This window comes from Rhipicephalus sanguineus, chromosome 7 (assembly GCF_013339695.2).
Source record: "Rhipicephalus sanguineus isolate Rsan-2018 chromosome 7, BIME_Rsan_1.4, whole genome shotgun sequence".
In the NCBI taxonomy this organism is placed as follows: Eukaryota; Metazoa; Arthropoda; class Arachnida; order Ixodida; family Ixodidae; genus Rhipicephalus; species Rhipicephalus sanguineus.
The window spans coordinates 101,261,829-101,280,192 of record NC_051182.1 but is presented as its reverse complement, the minus strand read 5'-3'; the positions used below and the strand labels follow the sequence as shown (position 1 = coordinate 101,280,192).

The window sequence follows — 18,364 nt, the reverse complement described above, 5'->3', positions numbered from 1 at the left end:
TGAAGCCCTTGGACCCGGACGGCATCCTCGTCTTGCCGGACGGCCCAAAGTTGGTCGGTCAGCTTGTCACTGGTGAGTGCCGCCTCCCACCGGCAGCGACGCCGACGCAGCCGATCCGCAGCAGTGACCACAGCCGTGGCCGGCCCCTGCCCTCGCGACAACAGTTTTATGCACGGCTTCTGAATTACTGCGTATCTGCGCCTGATGACTATGACAGTATTACTCGCTTATCTCTGCATCAAACACGCGTAGTTAGCAGTTACAAAATCTCTCTTTCTTATCGCCATACCCTGGTTCTAGTAGGACGTCTAGCAACGCAAAATAACCAAATGTATTGCTTCGGCAATCACGAGGCTCGCGTTTTGATCGTTTTTAGTATAACTACAAGACAGCGAGGCAGGCTAGCGTTTTAATCTATTTCTTTCTGACCGCAGTGGCACCTTGGCTCTTACATGAAGAGTCTTACGCCACCACAGCGGGGATTCGGACAGTTTCTACGGGTTTTACTACGGAGAAGAGGACTACTACAGCCACAACGCAACTTTCGTGAGTGTTCAAAAACAAGGTCGCCATGGGGTGACTTCACGGATGCTGAGTTGAATTATGCACGTTTGCCTCTTTTTGTCACCACAGTGATATGTTATACGTAAAAGCTCGAGAATTAAAAAAAGGCCCTTCGCACTAGCAACGTATTTGTACAATGTCATAGAGGTAATATTTTCGTAGCATTATATTCAAGCAGCCATCTCTGTTTTAAACAAGGTCACAATCTCGCACGCACGCTTCCACGGTTTGTATTTTTTACGTCTGATTGCGGCATCAAAGCTATGTAAAAAATGCCGCCAGATCCCCGCATTGTGAGACTCTATTTTATGAGAAGCAGTTAGCTTGGTTATGCTGTACTTTGAGCCACGTTTACGGAGTGGATCGACGACTTTGCGTGGTTTGAGTACTTGCGTGCATATCTTACGCTTACCAGGCACGTTCACTACACTGACGTCTCAAGGGTAGCTCATTATCTGACGTAATGCCCACTTTCGTTGGTGGTCATCGCTTCTCAAATTTCGCGCGTATATGCAATCATGCATCAGTCCACCATCCATACCACTAACTGAAAAAAGAAAAAGAAGATTCATGCGCACAAATGAAAAAAATGTGGTACTCAATGAGCAATGCATCCGCTAACAACAGCTATAGATATGAAAGAAAACTCTCGAGAAACGTCCATTTGCTAGTCCAGCGGTGCGTCGTCTGTCATAGTCCGAGAAGTTGGCTGGAACCCTCCTCGTTATGTGCAACCAACGAGCTCAGGCAAGCCCAATTCGTAGGGTTTTCCATTGGGGGGGGGGGGGGGGTCAGGGCAAGTTCACCCCAGCGCCGCTCCGCCCCTCCCCCGCTGGTCGAGTCCGAAAGAACACAAGCTCCGATTTGGATGCAAAAATGAAAAGGAAGCGATGACGTGTCTTACAACGGCCTGTTATTGGTCCCCGCCTTTACGGAGGTAGAGATGGGAAGTAAAACAGTTCTTTGAATGCAGCATGAGGGTTCCTCGTCCACCATTGTCGTCAAAAAAACATGCGTGACCATGGTATGGTATGAATAACTTTATTGATGTCCTGAGGATTCACTCCGGGACTGATACGGGCAGCTCTCACGTCGGGACAGAGAGGCCAAGCCCCTCTGCCGCCACACGGGCCCTCTGGAGAGCCCTGAGTTGGTCCGCCAGTGCGTCACTGTGCAGCATTAGCTGCCACCACTGTTCACCTTGAGAACCACCACCAGCCAACGCCGAGCAGCGCCAAAGCACGTGATCTAAATCGAGCGAACCCCCACACTTACTACAATAGACTGAAATCTCACAGTCTGTATTATTTATTCATGACGACCGGGTTAGGGCACATCCATGTCTGCAGAAGCCTTAACGTAACCGCCTGTGGCATGTTTAATCTAGAAAGTGGCAAGGGGAATACCCTGCGCCCTAGGTAAGAGTGCTTGGTGATCTCGTTATAAGTAACCCTGCATATTAAATAATTACACACGTCCAACTGGGTTAAGGTATGGGGCGGAATTGGCGCCCCCTTTAAATGATTACGGGGACGGCACGTGACAGAGAAGTGAAGAAATTCGAATGAAGGCGCGCACAAGCACAATCTGGACAGAAGAATAGGTAGCATTCTGAAATACACAAATAGACAGCTTAATCTTTGTGCGCGATGGGTAGTGATGTGTTTCTTTCTTAAACTATAAAGGGGCGCGAACAACTTTTTCGCGTGTCTGCAAGAAGAATCGCCGAAGTGGCAGCCCTGAATTTTATACTTACCAGACAGAGAAAAGGTTGATATCGCGGTTTTCTTCAGCACAGTTTGAAAGAAACGGAGAAGAGCCAAACACTACGCGCGAAAATAAGGCAATGCACAGGCACAAGTGAGGTGGCTTTGCAGCTTTTCACGAAAACATACCACCGCGGCGCGTCTTCATTCAAATTTCGTCGCTCCATTGTGACTCGTAGCTCCGGTCCGACGCAGCAGAACGGCCACGCTTCGTGCGCGCTTTGCGACCAGTTTCGATTTCGCCCTTGATATTCGATGAAGAATAGCTCGAACTAGGTGCAACTTTTATGATTTGTAAAAAATAGGTATGCCATAAATTGGTACACACTGCAACTTTCTAATATAAACACTTGCCCCAAGTAAATAATGAAAAGTTAATTAACGCGTTTTTGTTAAATAGTGGTAACAGTGTCATTTTAACTGCGGGAAAGCTTTTCCGCCTCGACGCGGAGTGCGTGCGCGAAAAGAGAAAGAGGCTTACTGTCATAGGATTCTTATAAAAAATCTGTATTATCCAAAAAAAACACCCTGTATATCGATGTAAGCGTTTTTTATTGTGCCAACAAATTATTATTCGTGATGCTTACCTTTATATTTATATGCTGTTTTGTTTTTACTCTTTTTGTATTCAGGAAACCCTACTAGTTGAAGCACAGTTTACGCAAATTGTATTGGCGCTCTATATACGATCCGAGCTTTTTCAGCCAGATAATGTCCCTTCTGCACAGTGTGTCTCTCTGATGCCTGTGTTTGGCACCGCGCGCTGTTTACGTTCTCAGACCTTCGCATCATTAAGCCTAATACTTCTCCGGAAAACTGCAAAAATACAGACGTACCGCTTCAACAACCGCAGTATATGGTGTGGTTCAGTGGTGTACAGAAGGATCGCACCTTTATAGTGGTTTCGCAGGAGAACCACACGGGTCTTGACTTCTGGTTCAACGATGAGCCCAGATGGAGAGACAGCGGAAAGTATTCCACAACGTTGTTCACTGAAAGGGCCCGGAAATCATACGGAACCGGCGGAAGGTGAGGACGATCGACGACAGATTTAAGGGCAGTCTAGGCACTCGCCTCGCGATAATCATGGTGATCTTTAAAGCCTCGCCACTTCAGATTGGGTGGTTACAAGCAGTCAGCTAGTAATTTGGACGTAACTAGGAAGAGAGAGAGAGAAAAAGAAGGCATAGGAAAGGCAGGTCGACCGTGTAGCTCCTGGATACTCCTCTCCTACACTGGCAAAAAGAGCTTTCTTTGGCAAAGCTGGCCTACACTGGCAAAGAGAGCTTTCTTTGGCAAAGCTGCCCTACACTGGCAAAGAGAGCTTTCTCAAAGCTCCCCTACACTGGAAAAGAGAGCTTTCTTTGACAAAGCTCCCCTACATTGGCAAAGAGAGCTTTCTTTGGCAATGCTCCCCCTACACTGCCAAGGAGAGCTTTCTTTGGCAAAGCTCCCCTACTCTGGCAAAGAGAGCTTTCTTGGCAATGCTCCCCTACACTGGCAAAGAGAGCTTTCTTTGGCAATGCTCCCCTACACTGGCAAAGAGAGCTTTCTTTGGCAAAGCTGCCCTACACTGGCAAAGAGAGCTTTCTCAAAGCTCCCCTACACTGGCAAAGAGAGCTTTCTTTGACAAAGCTCCCCTACACTGGCAAAGAGAGCTTTCTTTGGCAAAGCTCCCCTACACTGGCAAAGAGAGCTTTCTTTGGCCAAAGCTCCCCTACTCTGGCAAAGAGAGCTTTCTTTGGCAAGCTCCCCTACACTGGCAAAGAGAGCTTTCTTTGCAATGCTCCCCTACACTGGCAAAGAGAGCTTTCTTGGCAAGCTGCCCTACACTGGCAAAGAGAGCTTTCTCAAAGCTCCCCTACCCTGGCAAAGAGAGCTTTCTTTGACAAAGCTCCCCTACACTGGCAAAGAGAGCTTTCTTTGGCAATGCTCCCCTACACTGGCAAGAGAGCTTTCTTTGGCAAAGCTCCCCTACTCTGGCAAAGAGAGCTTTCTTTGGCAAAGCTCCCCTACACTGGCAAAGAGAGCTTTCTTTGGCAATGCTCCCCTACACTGGCAAAGAGAGCTTTCTTTGGCAAAGCTGCCCTACACTGGCAAAGAGAGCTTTCTCAAAGCTCCCCTACACTGGCAAAGAGAGCTTCTTGACAAAGCTCCCCTACACTGGCAAAGAGAACTTTCTTTGGCAATGCTCCCCTACACTGGCAAAGAGAGCTTTCTTTGGCAAAGCTCCCCTACTCTGGCAAAGAGATGTTGGAGCATTGAATAACGGCCTCTCACACTTTGTTATTCCTTCGCAAATGTCTTTTTAATAAAATTTACGGGTACTTCCTTGTTATATTTTTCCTGTTTATTAGACGTTATCGAATAAATTGCACGCTGCCAGTTCTAACATATGAGGCTGAAACATGGAGGATAACAAAGCTACTAGAGGAAAAGTTAAGGACCTGCAGAGCGCAATGGAATGGATAGTGATAGCACTAACATTATTGAGATCGGAGGACGGGAAAATGGTCAGGGAAAGAACCGGGATAGTAGATATTCTAGTAGATATCAAGCGAAAGAAGTGGACCTTGGCTGAACACGTATTGCGTAGGAGAGACAACAGCTGGATAGCAACAGCATGGTTACCAAGGGATGCGAAATGTAGTCGAGGAATGAAGAGAGTGACGAACTAAAGAAGCACGCGGGGCTAAAATGGAATCGGCTCGCACAGGGTAGAGAAACTAACAATAATTGATGGGGTTTAACGTCCCAAAACCATGACATGATTATGAGAGACGCCGTAGTGGAGGGCTCCGGAAATTTTGACCACCTGGGGTTCTTTAACATGCACCTAAATCTAAGTACACGGGCCTCAAGCATTTTCGCCTCTATCGAAAACGTGGCCGCCACGGCCGGGATTCGATCGCGCGACCTGCGTGTCGATAGGGTAAAGTGGAGATCAATGGGAGAGGTCTTCGTCCTGCAAGTGGACTAAATATGCCGAAAATGACATTATGCATATGTTGATTATTTTGACTGATCACCAGTTATTGCTTCTGAACCCCAGCGCTTTTGCAAGGTGAACACCACCTTCTCTCCGAAAACTCCTTTCCCCTTGAAGCTGTGACGGTCCGCAGACTGTCTTTCACATGAATGTTTAATCCAGTAACAAATGTTGTTCCGAGATTGGTAGGGTAATGAACCGCTTGAATCTCAGAAAAATTTTCCAGCAAGGGGCGCGGGGATCCAGCACCACTTCTCCGGGAGGTCCAAGATTTTTCTAAGTGCTGTAATGCGCTCTGAATGATCCAAAGACTGAACTCCGCAAGTTCCAGTGACATTTCTGTTGGTATGCGATGGCTGAAGTATGAAAACTAGGAAACACTGAGTGAAATTCATGGTGTAACAGTGACGTAAACGACGCTGGGGTGTCAGCGCCCGATCTCTCAAAAACATACTTTTGCTCTTATTTTTCAATTATTTTCCTGTTTAGTGTGACCAATATATTACTGGAAAATCAGCAAGGAAAATTAGTATTAGAATAATACTGTATTAGAATAACACTGTCATATTAACGAATAGAATAATTCTATTGAATGCCCCTTCACGAGCCCATTGAGACAAGGCACTTAGGAAACTTTTGTGGAATGTCAAAACAAATATCTCCCTTTCACAGCCATTATTTCTTTACGTGGCTTACCAAGCGCCGCATGTTCTGGAGGCGTTGACCCTCTGCAAGCACCGGCACGAAATGTAATGAAGTTTCCATACATTGGAGAAGAAAAGAGGACTCTCTTTGCAGGTAAGACTCAACAAAAAAAAATTCCCATTTTGGTGCGCAAACCAGCAAACGGCCTCACGCGAAACATACAACTAAAAGAACTACATCTGACGTTCTGAGCAATGTGACAGTATCTTCGGGTAGTCATTTTGCAACGAAAGCTGTTACGAGATCTTCTCAACGGCCGTTTTTGGCGCCGTAGTTGTCCGCCGCCGGTGTCCGTAACCGCTATCGCGTGAAATAAGAAAAAAATAAACGAAATAAGAAAAATATCCGAGATGGAACGGAGTTCGGACCTGGGCCCTCTGCGTGGTAGTCCGGTATTCTACCTCAGGGCCATGCCGGTGCTTGAAACTGCTTTGCAAAAGACCCTACACAGGCTTCATGTCGGGAAGGAAACCACATTGACATATGTAATATAGCGTTAGAAGTAGTAGTATCTGGGATTTAACGTCCCAAAACCCACGATATGATTATGAGAGACGCCGTAGTGGAGGGCTCCGGAAATTTCGACCACATGGGGTTCTCTAACGTGCACTTACGTACACGGGACTCAAACATTTTCGCCTCCATTGAAAATGCAGCCACCGCGGCCGGGATTCGATCCCGCGACCGTCGGGTCAGCAGTCGAGCGCCATAACCACTAGACCACCGTGGCGGGGCGTAATATAGCGTGGTAGAAGAGTAAAATAACTACCAGGCGTCACACAACGCGAATGCTGTAACCAGGCGTCACACAATGCGAATTGCGCAACGAGTGGGTTGTTGAATGCTTCCAACCTATTACAAAGCGCTCTGCCATAATTCTTCATCGTCATCAGTCACAGCATCAACCAAGTGCACATAACGCATTACAGGTGTTTACCGCATACCACGGTTCTCCGCAGAATGACGAAAAATGTCATAGTTGCTGCTCCCATACTTCACAAAATTATCATGATTTATAGCGTAGTGGTTTCCTCGCAAGTGCATTTCTATTGGTTGCCAAGGAAGTCCATAAGGCCCCCATGATCAATTTACTCAAGGTCTCAATAAAGTTCCTTCTTCGGAAACAGCGCGAGCACACGGGACAAGAAAGACAGACAGGACTTTGCGCTGTCCTGTCTGTCTGTCTGACAGCGCAAAGTCCTGTCTGTCTTTCTTGTCCCGTGTGCTCGCGCTGTTTCCGAAGATGAAGCCATGCCAACAAGCTCAAGTTGATACCCTCAATAAAGTTCTTTGCCTCTTTCGCTCTCTTTCTCACGTTAACGCATGTTATAGAGCGTGGTGGGAGAGTGAAACAGTGACCGCAGGCGTCACACAATGCGAATTACGTAAATAGTGGGTCGTGTAAAGCTTCCAACCCATTACAAAGGGCTCAGCCATAATTCTTCATCGTCATCAGTCGCCGCATCAACAAAGTGCACATAATGACTTACAGACGTGCAGCGGGTACCTCGCTTCTCCGCAAAATGATGAATAGTGGCGTAGTCAGTGCTTCCCAACCTCACAGAAATTATAATTCATGGCGTAGTGGGTACCTTGCTAGTGTACTTGTATTAGTAGCCGCAAGAGAGTTTACAACGGGCTCTAGAAATGCCGCTCTTCCCGCTTTCGCTGTGACTGTGTTGCGCTTTCCGCGCAGGCCTGGCGCTTTTTTTTTATTGTTATAGCAGCTATATGGGCACTGTTGGCGGCATTACGCCGTCGCCGTCGGCGCCGCCGTGATGTTCCGCACAAAGTCCACATCGATAACGTCGCCCTGCGCGTCGTAAGTCCTATGTGCGAGTGAAAGCGGGTGAGGGCTGATGTCGATCGCTGCTCAGGCAGAGAGGAAACGTCCCGCCTGCCTTTCTTCGCGCGAAAGGTGCATGGAGATAGGAGCCGGAGGGGGGCTGTGTCCCTCCGGGAGGAAATGCGTAGTTTGACTTAGAAGGCGTGGTTACCCGTGGTAACGAGCGTATCTTTAGAGGAGATCAGCAAATGGCTCACCCTCTTTCACGCGTTGCGCTCTCAACGCAAAGTGAGCGTTGAAGCCATAGGCTCCACGAAGGTCACTTCGCTCGCTACAACGGCCGCGATTCCTACAGGAGTGAGCCGCTAGCCTTACTTCGTATAACATTCTAATGTGTTGCTATCGCATTCATTGCTTCGTTCTTAAGGCGAGACTGTGACTTTTTTATGTGATGTTTTGGAGATGTTCACGCTTTAATATATCAGAGACTACTCTTTTTCACGTATAATAGAATTAGTGAAGATCACTGCGGCGTAAAAATATATAAACTCACATCTAAAGAGAGTTTCTGATAGTCAGTCACTCCATAAAAATCGCAAAAGCACGGAGTCTAATAAATAGCGACACGAAAGACAGCACAATATACAGTCCAGTCACATAACACTGCGTTTCAGATCAAATGCAGGCATGCGCGTACACCAAATATGATGCAGATAAGAAGCAGATATCATGCCACACAAATGGTCCAGTCACATAAAACTAAAATTGACGTGAAGTGCAGCCATAGGGACACGGAAAAAGGATATATATTAATTTTCTGGTTGTCCAGCATTTATATGGACCAGAGGCGAGTGAAAGGTGCCAAAACTGAATTTTTTCGAAGAAGAAATGCTTCACCAGAAACTGCTGATGACGGCTATCACAGTCAACGTGAATAACATTACATTTAGTGAATTGTTCCTTAACGTGCCTATATGCAATCGCACCTGATTGAACGACGACTTGACATCACGTTGGCTCATGATGTCAACATCATGTTGACATCAGCGTTGTGAAAACGCACCAAGCGCCTCAGCGCGTTGGCTTGCACGAAGAAAATTCTCAACGCAATTATCGCCGTTGTGGAAAACTCGGCAAGCATCTGAATGCGAGATGTTCGAGGTGTTCTATAATACCTTATGAGGCAGGCCCGTAGCCAGGATTTTTTTTTTTTCGGGGAAGGGGTAACTTGCTGAAGACCTTCGCTATTTTAGAAAAACGCCTATTTTCATTATTTATTTTCGGCAAAGCACCCCCCTCCACCAGAATTTTGGGGCAGGGGCGCCAAGTACCCCCCCCCCTCCGGCTACGGGCCTGTTATGAGGCATGTGCCAATGGCCTATTGGTTAAAGCATCAGCCTTGGACACTAAATGGGAGTTCAAATGCTGCTCTCAAAACACGTCTTTCACATTTTAGTAGCTTATTAAATGCACATAGGAGCTGCGCTGACATCACTCATGTGTGTGTTCTGTGGCTTCACTCGCGGTACAAAAATGCTAAAGGAATTTAGGTATGCACAAACAACAAAATGAATGAGTCCATGTTGATGAAGTAAAAGGGCGATCGTACGCACGCCTTTAAGACACCCAAAACGCGGCCGCTAAGAATCATCCTACGTATTCGAAAGTACTCGAACATGCATTCTCTTTTCCATTGAAGATATACGCGCACAATACGAAACGTTTTGTTGGGCAGGGATTAAATCTAAACACAAAAAATCGGAAGATCCCACGCAGTGTGGGAATCGAGGTAATGCGAAGCAGCCAGCAAAGAGTTGCATACATCGTCTTGTTTGTCATTGAGGCTTATGAAGTCATTCATGTCGTGACATCTAGTTCGCTATATATCGCGAGATTGTCATACATGCATGCGTGTATAATCTGGTATATGTCATGCTAATGAAACATATATTCTGCTACATATATACGATGCGTGACCTGCTATTTATATTCGTCACGCACTCTTGTCATGCCATACCAATTTAGGTATATATCAAGTAAACAAAGTGGCCGGGAGTGCACCATGAGCGTGGCATCTAAATCATACCCTACATGACATGCATGTCATGATTTTCGTGTTACCACCTGTTATTTATGTTCGTCACACAGTCACGTCGCGAGATACCAATTTTGGTGTATATCAAGCTAGCGAAACGGCCGCCAGCACCACGAGCGTGGGAGTAAGTCATACTGCACATGACATGCGTGTCATTATTTTCATGTTAACTCCTGTTATTTATGTTGGTCACACAGTTACGTCGCGATGTACCAATATCAAGCTAGCGAAACGGCCACCAGCGCGCCATGAGCGTGGCACGTAAGTCATGCTGTGCATGACATGCGTGTCATGATTTTCATGGTACTACCTGTTATTTGTTTTCGTCACACAGTCACGTCATGCGATACGAATTTTGGTGTATATCAAGCTAGCGAAACGGCCGCCAGCGCGCCATGATCGTGGAATGTAAATCATGCTGTACATGATATGCGTGGTATGATTTTCATGTTAATTCCTGTTATTTATGTTCGTCACACAGTTACGTCGCGAGATAACAATTTTTGTGTATATCAAGCTAACGAAATGGCCACCAGCGCGCCATGAGCGTGGCACGTAAGTCATACTGTGCATGACATGCGTGTCATGATTTTCATGTTACCACCTGTTATTTGTGTTGGTCACAGATAAACGTGGCGAGATAACAATTTTGGTGTATATCAAGCTAGCGAAACGGCCGCCAGTGCGCCATGAGCGTGGCACGTAAGTCATACTGTGCATGACATGCGTGTCATGATTTCCATGGTACCACCTGTTATTTGTTTTCGTCACACAGTCACGTCATGCGATACCAATTTTGGTGTATATCAAGCTAGCGAAACGGCCGCCAGCGCGCCATGAGCGTGGCACGTAAGTCATACTGTGCATGACATGCGTGTCATGATTTTCATGTTACCACCTGTTGTTTGTATTCGTCACACAGTCACGTCGCGCGATACCAATTTTGGTGTATATCAAGCAAGCGAAACGGCCGCGAGCGCACCATGATCGTGGAATGTAAATCATGCTGTACATGATACGCGTGTCATGATTTTCATGTTAATTCGTGTTATTTATGTTCGTCACAGATAAACGTGGCGAGATAACAATTTTGGTGTATATCAAGCTAGCGAAACGGCTGCCAGTGCGCCATGAGCATGGCACGTAAGTCATACTGTGCATGACATGCGTGTCATGATTTCCATGGTACCACCTGTTATTTGTTTTCGTCACACAGTCACGTCATGCGATACCAATTTTGGTGTATATCAAGCTAGCGAAACGGCCGCCAGCGCGCCATGAGCGTGGCACGTAAGTCATACTGTGCATGACATGCGTGTCATGATTTTCATGTTACCACCTGTTGTTTGTGTTCGTCACACAGTCACGTCGTGCGATACCAATTTTGGCGTATATCAAGTTAGCGAAACTGCCGCGAGCGCACCATGAGCGTCGAATGTAAATCATGCTGTTTATGACATGCGTGTCATGATATGCACGTTAGGACCTGTCACTTGTGTTCGTCATACACTATCGTCACGCCATACCAATTTTGGTATATATCAAACTAACGAAACTGCCGCAAGAGCACCAAAACAGTGGCATGTAAATCATGTCGTTCATGACATGGAATTCATGAATTTCGTGTTATGACCTGTCATTTATGTTCGTCATAAAGTCACTTTACGCCATACCAATTTTGGTGTATATCCTATTAACGAAACGGCAAGGAGAGCCCAAATTCGTAGACGGCTAGATAGATAGATAGATAGATAGATAGATAGATAGATAGATAGATAGATAGATAGATAGATAGATAGATAGATAGATAGATAGATAGATAGATAGATAGATAGATAGATAGATAGATAGATAGATAGATAGATAGATAGATAGATAGATAGATAGATAGATAGATAGATAGATAGATAGATAGATACGCTCAAACTCGCAGATGTTCGCTAAGAAATGCTTCGCATTTAATACTGGTTGGCACCACAGGCCACGTACTGGTGTTAGGTGTAAAACGTCTGTGCAACGACGGGGAAACTTGGGAAAATATAAAATTATACTGAGCAACTGAATCTAGAAAACAGTACACGAAGCCTCTCGCACATAAAAAGTGAATGAACTGCGCTGATGCTCACATACTTTTTAAGAACTCTGCGCCGGCTTTTTAAATGCGAAGCATTTTTAGCGAACTTCAGCTACTTTGAGCGTATCTATCTATCTATCTATCTATCTATCTATCTATCTATCTATCTATCTATCTATCTATCTATCTATCTATCTATCTATCTATCTATCTATCTATCTAGCCGCCTACGACTTTGTGCTCTCTGGCCATTTCGTTAATGGGTGTACACCAAATTTTTATGGCACAACACGACCGTACAACGAACATAAATGACAGGTCATAACATGAAATCATGGCATGCATGTCATCAACAGCATGATTTACATTCCATGACCTTGAGGCTCTTGCAGCCGTTCCGTTAATTTCATATGTACGAAAATTGGTATCGCGTGACAAGAGTTCATGATGAACATAATGACAGGTCCTAACGTGCAAATAATGACACGCATGTCATGTGCAGCATGATTTACATAACATGGTCTAGGAGCGCCCGCGGCCGTTTAAATGAATAAATATATACGAAAACTGGTATGACGAGACATTTCTGTATGACGAACGTAACTGACACGTGGTAACATGAAGATCATGACATGCATGTCAGGTACGACATGATTTACATGCCACGCTCATGGCGCACTCGCGGCCGTTTCGCTGGATTTATATACACAAAAAGTAGCATTGCGCGATGTGAGTGTATGAAGAACATGAAATACAGGTGGTAACATGAAAACCATGACATGCATGTCATGTATGTCATGATTTACATGTCACGTTCATGGTGCATTCGCGGTCTTTTCACTAGTTGGATATGCACCAAAATTGGTATTGCGCGACGCGACTGTATGACGAACGTGAATGAGAGGTTGTAACATGAAAATCATGACATGCATGACATGTACGACATGATTTACATGCCACGCTCATGACGCACTTGTGGCCGTTTCGCTCGTTTGATATAAACCAAAATTGGTATTGCGCCATGTGACTGTATGACGAACATAAATGACAGGTTCTAACGTGGGAATCATGATAGGCATATCATTTACGACATGATTTACATGCCACACTCATTGTCCAATAGCGGCCGTTTCGCTATCTTGATATGCACCAAAATTGGTATTGCGCGACGCGACTGTATGATGAACCTAAGTGACAGATGATAACATAAAAACCATGACATGAATGTCATGTATGGCATGATTTACATGCCACGCTCATGGTGCACTCGCGGCCGTTTCGCTCGCTTGATGCACACCAAAATTGGTATTGCGCGATGTGACTGTATGAAGAACATAAAGGACAGGTGGTAACATGAAAACCATGATATACATGTCATGTATGACATGATATACATGCCATACTCATGGTGCACTCGCGGCCATTTCGCTCGTTTAATATGCACCAAAACTGGTATTGCGCCATGTGACTGTATGACGAAGATAAACGACAGCTCCTAACATGTGAATGATGTCAACCATGTCATGTACGGTATCATTTACATGACAATGTTATGGTGTGCTTCCGGACGTTTTGTTAACTGGATATACACCAAAATTGGTATTGCATGACACGAGTGCGTGATCAACATAGATGACAGGTCCTGCATTGTATATGGCAGAATATACGTTTCATTAGCATCGTATATGCCAGATTGTGCATGCATGCGTGTACGGTAAACATGCGATATATGGTGAACTAAATGCCATGGCGTGAATGATTTTATTTGGCTCGAAGACCAACAAGGCGATGTATGCAGCTCTTTGCTGGCTGCTTCGCATTACATCGATTCCCACAGTGCGTGGGATCTGCCGGATTTTTTTTACTTCTGCGACAACCCACTCGAAACAATTTAAGAAAAAAAAAAGAGTCATTTGACTCTTTTTTTGAGCCCTGACTTGCCACGTATATGACTCCCTTTAAGGAGACACGTGAACTCTCTTTAGAGATCATTATACTCTCGTCGGAGAGTCGTGGAAACCAAAAGAGAGATAGCGTGTCTCTTTAGAGAGAGTCATATACGCGGAAAATCAGGACACCCGGAATAGCGTAACATATACTCCTTTTTTTTCTTAGATTGGCTGCGAGATTTCACATGAAAGTGCAGAAAATATAGACATTTCGCCCTGGGTATGACAGGCAGTGCACTCTCTGTCACCATTGCAGGCATGATCGACACCGTGGACGAATCCGTCGGAAAGCTGTTCGAGACGCTCCAAGAAGCAGGCATGCTGGACAACTCCGTCGTTCTGTTCAGCAGCGACAACGGCGGTACGCCGTTCGGTGACCACTCGAGCCGCAGCTTCAACTGGCCACTGCGCGGTCTGAAGATGTCGGTGTGGGAAGGCTCGACCAAGGTTCCTGCCTTTGTCTGGAGTCCCCTGCTCAAGGAGAAGCAGAGGGTGTCCAACCAGCTGATGCACCTCACCGACTGGTTTACTACGTTCTACAGACTCGCCGGTCAGTGATCACACAATTCAAATTGTTGTTGCTGTGGGGTTTTATGTGTTAAGGCAACAATACGATTATGAGGCGTGTCATAGTGGGGGACACCAGATTACACCGGACCGCTTGGGGATAATCGGCACGCACTTAAAGCGAAGTAGGCTGGCATATTTCGTTTTCGCACCCATTAAGATGCGGCCGCCATGACCATAAATTGAACCCTATTCATGACCTATGAATAGTGCGTTATATAGGAATAGCATACATTATTTATGAGCCCCATTTACTGATAATTAACTAATTCAACTACACTAATATTTACGATGTTAGAGCGAGGAGCAGACTACATGGTCAATATGGCAGGCTTGACGTACATATGATCCGGATCGCTGACGATTAAAGCAGGGGGATGATTCAATTCCTATGATGTCGCCGGCATGAACGAGTGAAAGTACATGTTGCTTTGGTACAATGGCACTTAAACTTCGAGGCTATGGTTGATGAAAGGTAGCAAGGGGAAGGGAACAATGTTCGGTTCAGCTCAAGATTCGTAAAGAAGATTCTGTGAAAATGACGTCACCGGTTCTACTTCCTTCTGTCAGAAAGGAAAGGGAGGCCAAGGGAAGCTTCTATTGCCGTACATACTAAGATCGATGCCGACACACACGCACCATAGTGCAGGTTCTGCGACGATAAAACAACCACCCTGTACAACATGGTTTGGAATGTACACACAATCCACCCATGCAACCCAGGACAGAACCAAACATAAACGTGTGGGAGGCAGTTCTGTCCAGCTCGGATCCGAGGAGCCAAGAGGCCCTCGTGAAACGTGCGAGGACAGCGGCCCGCGCCAATGGGATCCCGAACTAAGGATCCCATTCACCGATCTTCTCACGCAACATCAAATGAAAAATTTTATTCTCTCTCTCTCTCTGTTGCCGTAATACGGTTTCTACGAGAATAGTTAGCAACAATCAACCAAGCTGAATGGTTTCGCTAGGAATCTTGAGTGTAGAAGAGTGGAAGTCACAGATTGAAGTAACACACTCCATTTTCGACATGACTAATGTCTCAGTGAGAAAGGCGCTGGTCTCACAAATAAGACGATTTAGTGAACACGAGCTAAAGAGAAACTGATTATGGGTTGGAATAGATAACGTGTTCGACCATATACGAATCTATGGGATGAATTTCTAGTTTAATGGATTAGTTGCGTCACCTAGCTGGCTTAAGCGCAATGTACACGTTTTGGCACGCAAAACCGTAGATATTATTATGAGACCCCTTGGCAAGGTCTCCCTGTCCAGACGTTGGCTCCGGCGACATTGCTCATTGTTCCACTACTTCTAATCGCTTGAATCCTCCATACTACCTTGAACTTCTCTCTCTACTCTTATTCTCTCTCTTCTCAGGCGGCGACGTATCGAGCTTAGAGAACGTGGACGGACTCGATATGTGGGACTACCTGTCGAACGGAACGGGTTCCCCTCGCACCGAACTTCTCTACAACATAGACCCCCTGGATCCGGAGGAGTCCTCCGTGGCGGCCATCCGCAACTCGCAATACAAGCTGGTGCTCGACGCCTCGGCTGCCGACAACGAACGCTACCGAACGACGGGTGGACGTCGTCCCTTCAACGACGTCGACGAGCTGCTCGCTCGCTCCAGGGCCGCCGAGGCGCTGAGGAAATTCTACAACACGGATCGCTTGGAGTTCCCCAGTGACTGGAGGCAGAGGGCGAGGCTCACCTGCGGGGAAGACGCTACTGAGCACTTTTCCCCAGATGACAAGGTGTTCCTGTTCGACATCGAGAAGGATCCGTGCGAGTTAAACAATCTCGCAGCTGACCACCCGGAGGTGTGTATCGCAAACGGACCACTATGGCGTGATTAGGAACTAGCCTGTGACCTCTTATCAAATGTGTGAGGCATTGCAGTGTATCGGGAGAGAGAGAGAGAGAAAGAGACAGAGAGATGGAGCGAATGAAAAAAGAAAAATAGGCACGTAGCCGTTTCAGAAACATTCTTGTTATCGCAAAGTATGTGTATCTTAAGATAAGCTTATTTCCACTTGCATGCACGAGATAAGTATAGGGACTGAATTTTATTTTTAGCTATAGCTCGAAGAACGCAAGCGTGCCTCGGACGTCTGCATGATTGCGATCTCATTAAAACTTGACATGCACTCGGCGAAGCGAAGATACGGATAGAGTCGAGTTTCTCAGCAAGAGATCTGGCTGAACAGGAATTCGTCCCGCTACATATATCACAACTTCATTTATTTGTCCCGTTTTGAATACGCCTATGCGGCCTGTTCCATACACACAGTGCGAAAGGCGTTCCTTTGAGCACGTATGTGCAAAGAAAACACATACAGTCACAGCTCTTTGCCGACAAAGCACTGCATTCATTGAACCTCTAACCATACTTCCGCGTTATCGGAATGAAGCAGGAAAGTTTCTGCACATGATCACTAATTCCTTGTGTTGCTTTCGTAACTTCGTATATATATATATATATATATATATATATATATATATATATATATATATATATATATATATATATATATATATATATATATATATATATATATATATATAGAGAGAGAGAGAGAGAGAGAGAGAGAGAGAGAGAGAGAGAGTCCTGAATTTGGTAAGTTCTCGTTTTAACAGAACCCATATAAAAGCACAGTACGCACCTGTGTTCAATGTTCAATAACCTATCCCAAACTGCATTAAAATAATTTTTCTGTTTGTTTTATTTACGCTACTTCACTGATCCCACTCACGCGATAGCCCTGACACAGCGTGTATAAATAAGCAAATAAAGTAAGTAAGGCCTACATCAAGGCCTTTTTCATACATGGTCAGACCACCGTCTAATCTGACCGGAAAGCTGACGAACCGAGGCTGGATAGTTCGACAGTTCGAATCATAGCTCGCAACTCGGCTGTCGGGGATAATTTCTCTAAAAATTTCTTTTTTATTTATTTTCTTCCTCTAATAAAAAGGCACGAGAGCTATTTTTATGACACAATATAGTACCATCTGAAAGAGTGCCGTATTCTTTTTTTGACGGCTGGAAATGTGTCCGACATAAATGCCGCATATTGCTATTATATTACAACAGAATCATGACAATATGTTGCTTACTAACTGCTTGTCGCGATGACACTGTAATTTTCTGTTTGATCAGTGTACTCTGTGTTTTCTTCCCTGCACTGCCACGCGCTCAAGGGATATGGGAGCTTTGTCAAACTGCTTTCTGCAGCGGATTTTTACTCCCACATGCCTCAAACACGTATGCAAAAGATGCTTGTTTGACAGAAATAAACCAAACTAAACATTTCATACAAATTCTCCGCGACATCCCGCAGAACTGAGCGTCCGTCGTCTTTCTCCCGCATCTTTCAGATCGTGTCGGCCTTGAAGAAACGTCTGGATTACTACCGATCTGTCGCAACTCCTGCGTTGAGCAAACCTCGTGACCCCTTAAGCTATCCCGAGAACCACAACGGAACGTGGGCACCGTGGATGCCAGATCCTTAAAACATTGTTTATACACATTAACGTTATACACATGTCAAGCTCATTATTCAACAAATATACAGCCATGGGAAATGATCTCGAGTTGTTCAACAGCGTCTGAAGTTCAATAAAAATTCCTGCAAGTAGAACATCATTCTTCACTAGTACTTGAGAATAAAGAGAGCAGCTCCTTGTTCACATGGATGCTAGTGTCGCTTCCCGTCAGCTCTCTCATCTAGTTTTAGATGTCCTTGCGCAAAACAGTGTTCATCATACGTTTACTGCTTCGTTGCCCATGTCGAATGTGATGTACCGTGCTTTCGAAGAAACTGCATATCGTGTTGATTGGTAAGAGATGCGGTGGAAAG

General features: G+C 45.4%; 1 protein-coding gene across 1 annotated transcript; it reads left to right on the top strand.

Annotated features, from left to right (window-relative positions):
• Positions 1 to 14,150: 14,150 nt before the first annotated feature.
• On the top strand, positions 14,151 to 18,017 carry LOC119400816 (arylsulfatase B). The gene is made up of 3 exons (XM_037667753.2): positions 14,151 to 14,478; positions 15,879 to 16,324; positions 17,883 to 18,017. The coding sequence occupies exons 1-3, from the start codon at positions 14,151 to 14,153 to the stop codon at positions 18,015 to 18,017; spliced, it is 909 nt and encodes a 302-aa protein (XP_037523681.1).
• The last annotated feature ends 347 nt before the right edge of the window (positions 18,018 to 18,364 follow it).

What these genes read in the sequence shown, in the direction of transcription:
- LOC119400816 (XM_037667753.2), top strand. Translation starts at nt 14,151, where the DNA reads ATGACAGGCAGTGCACTCTCTGTCACCATTGCAGGCATGATCGACACC. An exon ending in TACGTTCTACAGACTCGCCG is followed by an intron (nt 14,479 to 15,878) that starts GTCAGTGATCAC and finishes CTCTCTTCTCAG; the next exon opens with GCGGCGACGTATCGAGCTTA. An exon ending in TCGCAGCTGACCACCCGGAG is followed by an intron (nt 16,325 to 17,882) that starts GTGTGTATCGCA and finishes CGCATCTTTCAG; the next exon opens with ATCGTGTCGGCCTTGAAGAA.